Raw genomic sequence first — 9,603 nt, 5'->3', positions numbered from 1 at the left:
GGCCCGGGGAAGGGAAGAGGACGAGGTGGCGCGGAGACCGCTGGAGAACACAGTGCCCCCGGAGGTGGGGGTGCCCTTTCTCCTTTTGCCTGCCTTTTAGGAACCTCTCAGGCTTGTTGTATCCACAGGCGCAGACCCTGAACGGCCCGGAGTTCCTGTCCCCGGCCCGGACCGAGGGGCCGGGGGCTCCAGCTCCGCGCGCGGCAGGAGTGGGCGGCGAACGCGGGCCCGCGAGGTAAGCGGGGGTGGCGGTTGGGGAGTGCACCTGCACGTGTGTGCGCGCGGGTGCGCGCGGCAGAGGGGGTGCGGGGGGCCCAGCCCGGGCGAGTCCCACTCGGCCACCTGCCCTTCCTGCACAGTGCCGTCGCCCACGCCCTCCAGTCCCCCGCACCTGCGCTTGGGCGCTAGTCAACCGCGTACCTCACGCCTCCACGTCCCGTCTCCCCCTCATCCAAACCCCACCCTGCCCACTAATAATACCCACTGCAGAATCAGACCGAAACCTGGAGAGACAGCGTTGCCTTTCTGCTCCCCTCGCACCCCCCCCCTCCTGCTATAAATAACCGGGACTAGCGGGTCAGGAACGTCACACGGAGAGAAAACAGGACCCCGAGGTTTTCTTCTCTGGGAATAGGGGGCAAAGGGTGAGGAGAGGAGAAAGAAATCGCTCGTGAGTAGTGAAGAAAAGCTTGCTCTTTGACTCCTAGAAGAGACCAGCCATTATTTTATTCTTCTTTTCTCTCCCTTTCTTCCTTTTTTATTTTTCTGTGCCTTTCTTATTCTGTACCCGCCTCCCCAACCCCCCGCCCCAAATCCAAGGGGTTGCTCAGCACTCCTCCCATTGGTTTTTTCCCTCCCTTCCTCTTCGACTCCCAACGCCCCCTCCCCCCTCCTCCCACCCGCTGCACAACCCCCGCCCCCCCATCCCTGTCTTGCCCCAGGCAGGGCATGCTATTTGCCGAGGAAATAAAGTTCAAACTCCTTGCCCCTGTGTCCGGCTGAGACCAGAAGTGGGCTTACCGGCACCCATCTTCCGCTGGCACCCCTCACCTACTCTCCTCTAATTTTCTAATCTGGTTTTACATATTTAAAAGGACACACACACACACACACACACACACCCAAATAACCCACAACCCGCTAGGTGCAAAACTGCCTCCTGAAACTACCGAAACTTACCAGACGCTGTAGTTATTTTGTCTTAACGAAAGGATAACAAAAATTTTATTCTGGATGCTCCTGTGGGGTGACTTTTCCATACTATTCAAATATGTATGTATTATACATATATATGCTTTTCCTTTTTCCCTTTTAATTTTTTTTTTTTTTTTTTTTTAAACAAGGAATAAAAAGGTTACTTTTTGAATTTATGTTCTAGTTTTTTACTTGTAAATGGAATACCTACAGACCACAACCTTACCTTTTTTCCCTTTTAATTTTTTTTTTTTTTTTTTTTTAAACAAGGAAATCTGCTCGGTCCCCGGCAGCCGCCGCTTCCCCTTTGATGTTTTGGTACGCCGTGCGCATGCGCCTCACATTAGAATTACTGCACTGGGCAGACTAAGTTGGATCTCTTCTCTTCAGTGAAACCCTCAATTCCATCAAAAACTAAAGGGATGTGGAGAGTCCGGAAAAGGGGCTACTTTGGGATTTGGTCCTTCCCCTTAATAATCGCCGCTGTCTGTGCGCAGAGGTAAGTGTGCCCAAGGCTTCTCTTTTCCGTTCTCACTTTGAAGGGCTCTGTCTGCATACCTTTGTGAGCAGGGAAATGTAGTACGGATCCGATGCTGAAAACGCTGTGCCTGCTTCCTTATTGATGCCTGCTTATTGTCATTTCTTTCTTTAGTGTCAATGACCCTAGTAATATGTCGCTGGTTAAAGAGACGGTGGATAGACTCCTGAAAGGCTATGACATTCGTCTGAGACCAGATTTTGGAGGTAATGGGGTTGCCTTGTAAATAAGGAAGAGTCCAGCCACAGCCGAAGCTGTCTTTTGAGCTTTGTGCGCGCTCTCTTCCCTCTCCCTAGTTGTGGGTGCATGTGGTGTACTGAATGTGTCTCTATTTTACCATACTGAGAAACTGATCAAAACTTAAACTGGATTGTTGCTACCCAGCACTTGCGTGGTCTTTCAATGAGACCCTCTTCATGTGCACTCAAATTTGGTGACTGCTGTCTTTCAGCTTCACTGTTATGAATCCTTTGCTTCCCTGTCTTTGCTTTGTTGAGATACAAACCTCTTAAGTTTAGTTAATGGTGTGCTGAGAGAACTTGGCTTACAGAAGGCCACCGTGAACATTTTTTAGGACAAGACGTGCAGGCAGTGGTTGAGAGGTGGCATTAACCCCCTGTGCCTGCCTACTTTGGAAGAGTTCTTCTGGCCGCGGTTACAGTGGCTCATGTCTGGATATAATCCACTCCTCCCAGCCTCACAGAAGTGGGGAGGACTGGAGGATGGGAGGGTAGAGAGAAAATGGGAGGGTTAGACACGGTAGGGAAAAGAGGAACCTCTCTCTGGCTGCAGCCCTGGGTATGCTGATACACTCACTTAATATTGCTTCACTCTTATGAAGCTCAAAGAGTTAAAAACCTGTGTACAGAGGGGGGTGGAAAAGATTGAGGAGGAGAGGATTTCAGCGCAATTTATAAAAATCCCTCAGGCTGGAAGTATTCTTGTGCTTCTGTGAGTTGTGTGCATTCACTTGCTGAGACATATGCACATGTAGACTGAGCTGGAATCCCTTGTTCACAGCATATATGTGTGCGTATTCAATACAGCATTTCTCAGAGGAGTGAGTGCCTGGCTAGTCTTTTTAAACAAAAAAAGCAGAGCGTTGAGGAATTTGAGAGTGAGTAGTGAGGAGGGGTTTTGGGTAGAGTGTCTCATGCCCAGAGATAACTCTTGCTGAGAATGAATGAAGTTCAAAGAAATCACGTGGCTGGCTATCTTGCTTTGCAGGTCCCCCTGTGGCAGTGGGAATGAACATTGACATTGCCAGCATCGATATGGTTTCTGAAGTCAATATGGTGAGTGCTGAGGTTTTTGACTACATCTTTGCAGACCTTCGTTTGGGGACAGGAAGGTGAAATGAGCCAGCTGTTGGGGGTAGGAGTGTGCCTGAGTATGTGGATGAGGTGGGGGAGAGGGCATGGAATTTCATACTGGAATCCACTGTGTTTGAGGCTAGAGAGCTGGCTCTTTCTGGTCCCTAAAGATGTTTTCAACGTGGTTCTGATACTTGGGACTTGGAGTAAAATGCATCACACATTCATGTGTAAAACACAGCCACGTGCAGGAGACCCCCTACAGAAGCCTCATCTCCTAAGGCTCAATGAGAAACACAGTTCATCAAGTGATTTTCTGGATTTGGGGTGGGGTCATGGGAAGAAAAGAAAGTTTGATTTGACATTTAATGGAGAATATAGTCTACAAACGAAACTGTAATAAAGGCCCTGAAATACTGATGCCCACTTGTTGCTTTCCAAGATCACTGTTTACAGCTAACGGCAAGCCCCCTCCCCTGTTTCTGCCCCAACTCCATTGATTGCTGCTTCCTTTAACCCCTCCTGCCCACCAAAATAAAAATTGGCCACCCTATTTCTAAAAGGTAGGCTCAGACCCATGTGTCATCTCTGTTCACTTCAGCAATTCATTCACATGTCCTAAGCTTGTACAGTTAATTGACAGCAGTACTCCTTGGTGGCTACCTCCCTGGACTTGGGGCAAGGCTAAGAGGTAAACGCGTTATGTTCCCAGCTAGGAAACACGTGTTGGGGGGTTTGCTTCATGCAGGAGCTCCCCCTACTGCCCATATTGGAATACTGCAGACATGCAAGACAATGACAAGTGTCCCAGACGCCCCCACGTACTTGGGGGCATTCCTCCAGTGACTTTTCTACTCTGTGTTTTAAAGATCCTGTGCTTTGGAGAAGTCCCTCTAGATAGGCCACATTTTAATGTAAAATTCCAGTGTTACTTTTAATCCTTATAGCCCACAACACATTTCAGAAGGCTGTGTTTTGGCATAGTTCTGTCTAGAAATTGGATGCATTATTTTAAAAGGGGGTATAGTGTGTAAGCTTTTATGCAAAGCATTTCTAAGCCAGCCCTCAGGACTTGTCAATTAGTTCTCAACATTATACAAATTTCCGTATTCCCAGAATTCAAAGAAGAAGAAGCTCAGTAACCAGCACAGTCCTTATACACTGTCCAAAGAGATAATCCTGAGATTTCACAAGATTCTGAAGCAAATGAATACTATCCTTATACCTTATGAATATGCAAGGGAATTCAGCTATTTCTAAAATGTTTTAATGACATGAATCTTCTCATATTCTAATTTGGGGAAATTTTTATCACATGCAATATAAATGCAGACTAAATACAATATTGGATGTTTCATAACCATAGATTTCCCTCACATTATGAAAATCTGTGTGGTTAGAGAATGTTTTTTGGGGTAGTACTTAATTTATCAGATATACAAATGTTCACTTTTGGTGAATTTGAAAGGCCTTTCCTCAACTTATATTTTGAGCTTCAGCATAAAAATAAAAGTCCTAATGTGGGTACCTTCCTACATCTCAGGAATTTGAATCAACATTGTACTGTTTAAAACAAAGTAATGTAGAAATCAGGTGTGATTCTGTGCATTCTACACGTGATTGATTCAGACTCCTCTCTTTGGCATTTGCTTTTTTTATGCTCTTCTCTCAGTCCCAAGTCTTATTTTACCACCACCTCCCTCTTTAGAGCATCACAAAATGAGATTTTGTGAAACATTTCAAGAAAAATTTAGAACCCAAAGAGAGAATCACGAGATGACTAGAGGTTGCTGCAATAGGTTAGCTAATAACTTAGAGGCATTATATCCTAACATTGTTTAGAGTGATAGAATTTTTATTTTTCTTTCCTTTAAGATCTATTCATCTTTTTTTGCTTGCATGCAACATTTGGAGAGATATCTGAGGTGGACACAATGCCAGGACCTGCTAGTCAAAATATAGATCCAGCTAAGGCAAGGTGTCATCACTTAAAGCTATTTACTGTTGCTGAAAAAACATGAGATGTTGAAAGTGCAAAAATGAATGTCAGGTTGTAAATAGGACAGCATTGCAACATTAATGATTAGAACAAAGTGTTGAAAATTCCAAGCCAGATTCCTTACTTAGCCTTATGCTAACACTGATATATTTGTCCAGCTAGATTGTGACTTGTTGAAAAGTTAACGTTTATTTTAGCTAGCAATCTTAGTAACCTAAAATTAATCTTCAAAGAAAATTTTTGTGATGTTTGTTGTTATTTTTAAAAGATGATTATTTGTGTTGAAGCAACAGACAGGAAATTCTATCACTGGTATCTAAATAACAGTATGGTATGTTGTCCCCTGTATGTAGGTCTAAGTGTTAGGGCCTTTTGATTAGCTTCAGGTCTGAAAGAATAGTTGATTGATTATTTAAATGAAACTTCAAAACTGATTAACAGACACATTTCTCCCTCATTATCCTTTCTGGACTGCAATGTCTGCTAATTGTAACTTTCTCTTATTATAGCATGTCTTCCTTTGGAGAATGGTAGAGAACCATTGACTCATTTGTACTTACAAATAAATGTCCATGTCAGTGTGATGCTCCTTGGAAATCACAATGACAGAAAGACTCTGAAGTGAATCAGGAGTCTCAGATGCGAGTTCTTCTGCTGCTTAGTCATCCTGAAAATATTCCACAGATAGACTGGGCTCACTTTACTCATTTATTAAAGGTGAGTAATAGCTCCATTTTACCTATGGGGGTATTACTCGCCTTTAATAAATTTACATTTTATCATTTTACCTATGGAATACCATAATATAGATATACCTTGTTTTATTCTATTTTGCTTTATTGTGCCTTGCAAACATTGCATTTTTACAAATTGGAGGTTTGTGGCAACCTTGAAATGAGCAAGTCTTTAAGGAGCCTGTTTCTCCAGTAGCACATGTTCACTTTGTGTCTCTGTGTCACGTTTTGGTAATTCTCACAATATTTCAAATTGTTTCATTATTATTATATCTGTTATGGTGATCAGTGATCTCTGATATTACTATTGCAATTGTTTGGGGCCACCATGAACTGCACCCATGTAAGACAGCAAACTTAATGGATAAAGGCTCTGTGTGTTCTGACAGTTCCACCAATGTCTGTCTGTCTCCCTCTCTGTGAGCCTCCCTATTCCCCAAGACACAGCAATATGGAAATCGGGACAATTAATAGCCCTACAATGAGAGTTGCACATCTCTCACTTTAAATCAAAAGCTAGAAATGATTATGATCGGTGAGAAAAGTGTGTCAAAAGCTGAGACAGGCAGATAGCTAGGTCTCTTGCCCCAAACAGTTAGCCAAGTTGTGAATGCAAAGGAGAAGCCATGAAGGAAATTAAAAGTGGTAGTCCAGTGAACACATGAAAGATAAGAAATTGGGGCTGGCCATGGTAGGGCATGCCTATAATACCAGTACTTTGGGAGGCCAAGGTGGGTGGATCACAAGGTCAAGAGATGGAGACCATCCTGGCCAACATGGCAAAACCCCATCTTTACTAAAAATACAAAAATTAGCTGGGTATGGTGGTGTACACCTGTAGGCCTAACTATTTGGAAGGCTGAGGCAAAAGAATTGTTTGAACCTGGGAAGTGGAGGTTGCAGTGAGCCAAGATCGCGCCACTGCACTCCAGCCTGGCGACACAGTGACTCTATTCCAAAAAAAAAAAAAAAAAAAGGATAATAGAACAGGCTTATTGATGACATGGAGAAAGTTTTAGTGCTCTTGATAGAAGATCAAATTAGTCACAACATTCAACATTCCCTTAAAGAAAAAGCCAGAATACCAGAACAAGGCCCTAACTGTATTCGATTCTATGAAGGCTTGGGATATGCAGAAGAAAAGTTGAAAGCTAGCAGAGGCTGCTCTAGGAGGTTTATGGAAACAAGCTGTCTCCATAACATAAAGCTGCAAGGTGTAATAGCAAATGCTGACAGAGAAGCTGCAGCAATTTATGCAGAAGATCTGAGGTAATGGATGAAGATGGCTGGCTATTCTGCACAACAGACTTTTTTAGATAAAAGAGTCTTCTATCAGAAGAAGATGACATCTAAGACTGTTATAGCTAAGGAGGAGAAGTTAATGCCTGGCTTCAAAGCTTCAAGGCAGAGGTTGACTTCTGTTAGGTGTTAATGCAGCTGGTTACCTTTAGTTAAAGCCACTGTTCACTGACCATTTCCCAAATTAAGAACCATGCTAAATTTACTCTGCCTGTGCTCTAGAAATGGAAAAACACAGCCCAGGTGACAGCATATCTGTTTACAGCATGATTTATTGAACATTTTAAGCCCACTGTTGAGACTTACTGCTCAGAAAAAAAAAAAAAAAAAACTTTCTTAATGAGTTACTGCTCAGCCAGTTGCAATGGCTGGCTTCTGTAATTCCAGCGAAAAAGGCTGGCAAATCCCTTGAGCCCGGGAGTTCAAGACCAACCTGGCCAACATGGCGAAACCTTGTCTCTACAAAAATACAAAAATTAGCTGGGTGTGGTGGCGTGTGCCTGTAGTCCCAGCTACTCAGGAGGCTGAGGTTGAGGGTCACTTGAGCCTGGGAGGCAAAGGTTACAGTGAGCCGAGATTGCATCACTGCACTCCAACCTGGGTGACAGAGCAAGAACTTGTCTCAAAAAAAAAAAAAGATTAAAATTAGAAATCAAACAACAACAACAACAAAATAATATCTGCTCATTGACAATGCACCTGTTCACACAAGAGCTCTGATGGAGATGTACAAAGAGATTAATGTGGTTTTCATGCTTGCTAACACAACATCCATTCTGTAGCCCATAAATCAAGGAGTAATTTTGACTTTCAAGTCTTACTTAAGAAGTACATTTTGTAAGGTTCTACCTGCCATAGACAGTGATTCCTCTGATGAGTCTGGGTGAAATATGGAAAACCTTCTGGAAAGGATTCACCATTCTACATGCGATTAAGAACACTCATGATTCATAACAGGAGGTTCAAATAGCAACATTAACAGGAGTTTGGAAGAAATTGATTCCAACTCTCATGAATGACTTTGAGGTGTTCAAGACTTGACTGGAGGAAGTCACTGCAGATGTGGTGGAAATAACGAGAACTAGAATTAGAAGTGGAGCCTGAAGATGTGATTGAATTGCTGCAATCTCATGATCAAACTTCAATGCACAAGTTGCTTCTTATGGATGGCAAAGAATGTGGTTTCTTTCCTTTTTTTTTTTTTTTTTTTTTCACCTGGGTGCAGGTGGGCTAATGCCGAAAAGGGCGTTAGCCAGAATATGGTTTCTTGAGATGGAATCTACTTTTGGTGAAGATGCTGTGAACGTTGTTGAAGTGACAACAAAGGGTTTAGAATATTACATAAACTCAGTTGATAAAGCAGCAGCAGGATCAACTTCAATTTTGAAATAAATTTCTGCTGTGGGTAAAATGCTACCAGACTGGATAGCATGCCACAGAGAAATCTTTTGTGAAAAGAAGAGTCCATTGACATAGCAAACTTCATTGTTGTATCATTTTAAGAACTTATCTCAGCCACCCCAGCATTTAGCAGCCACAACCCTGCTCAGTCAGCAGCCATCTCCATGGAGCCAAGACATTGTACTACCAGAAAGATTACTACTTCGTGAAGGCTCGGATGATTGTTAGTATTTTCCAGCAATAATGTTTTTAAAATTAAGGTATGTATATTTTAACATGATGCTATTTCATACTTACTAGATACAGTACAGTGTAAACATAATTTTTTTATGTACCGAGAAACCAAAAAACATGTGTGACTCACATTTTTGAGATGTTCACTTTATTGTGGTGGTCTGGAACTGATCCAGCAATATCTTTCTGAGATATGCCCTCATGTAAGTTTATTGGTAGTCTATGAACATGCTTAATGAAGACAACTCAAGAGTCCCAGTGTCCACTCCAGCTACTGTCTTAAGTGTGCTTGAGTTGGCAATATAATTTACTAAGTCTCACTTTTACTATGTTTTAAGTGAGAAGGGACATATTAACTTGGCTTCCAATCAAAATTACATGTTTCTCTTACTTGGTTAGTTATAGTAGCTCTATTGGCTAAAAAGAAGTTCCAGGAAATCTTGAAAATCTAGAAAATTGTGAAAAAAAATGTAGAACTCCTAAATGGCATGCAGTTGTGGGTTCTTACGGACGCTAGTGGTGGTGTTGGAACCATGTGACTTAGGTAACTGTCAGCTCAATAAATCTTTGGAAGAATGTGGTCTCAATTAGAATGCTCCTGAGCAGAAAGCTTGGCCTTGGAATGAAATATTTTTAGATGTCTTGGTTAAATTGGCAGGAATCTTTTTGTTAAGATTCTTTGATGAAAAGTGCATTTTAAGATTCAAATTTGGCTGTGAGGATTATGGACTGAAATAGCTTCCTCTTCATTTAAAGCAGATTCTTCTCCATCTTAAAACAACACATTTGCCAACCAAAGAGTGAAGCAATATTTCACTTTTGAGGAAAGAGTTCTAGTAAACACATACACAAATTACCTTTTTATGGAGTGGCAAATGGAGAAATGTACTG

The 9,603-nt window shown here is 42.4% G+C and overlaps 1 protein-coding gene across 1 annotated transcript in view; it reads left to right on the top strand.

Annotated features, from left to right (window-relative positions):
- Positions 1-478: 478 nt before the first annotated feature.
- Positions 479-9,603, top strand: part of LOC108296126 (gamma-aminobutyric acid receptor subunit beta-2) — a gene marked incomplete at its 3' end in the record, with an annotated part of 138,650 nt that continues 129,525 nt past the window's right edge. The window contains exons 1-4 of the mRNA XM_037734910.1: positions 479-644; positions 1,465-1,693; positions 1,847-1,938; positions 2,960-3,027. Of these exons, the coding sequence (XP_037590838.1) occupies positions 1,617-1,693; positions 1,847-1,938; positions 2,960-3,027 (237 nt within the window). The remainder of the gene's footprint in view (positions 645-1,464; positions 1,694-1,846; positions 1,939-2,959; positions 3,028-9,603) is intronic.

This window comes from Cebus imitator, unplaced genomic scaffold (assembly GCF_001604975.1).
Source record: "Cebus imitator isolate Cc_AM_T3 unplaced genomic scaffold, Cebus_imitator-1.0 Scaffold683, whole genome shotgun sequence".
Taxonomy (NCBI): domain Eukaryota; kingdom Metazoa; phylum Chordata; class Mammalia; order Primates; family Cebidae; genus Cebus; species Cebus imitator.
The sequence above is the reverse complement of the archived record's forward strand: the minus strand, read 5'-3'. Positions and strand labels throughout refer to the sequence as shown.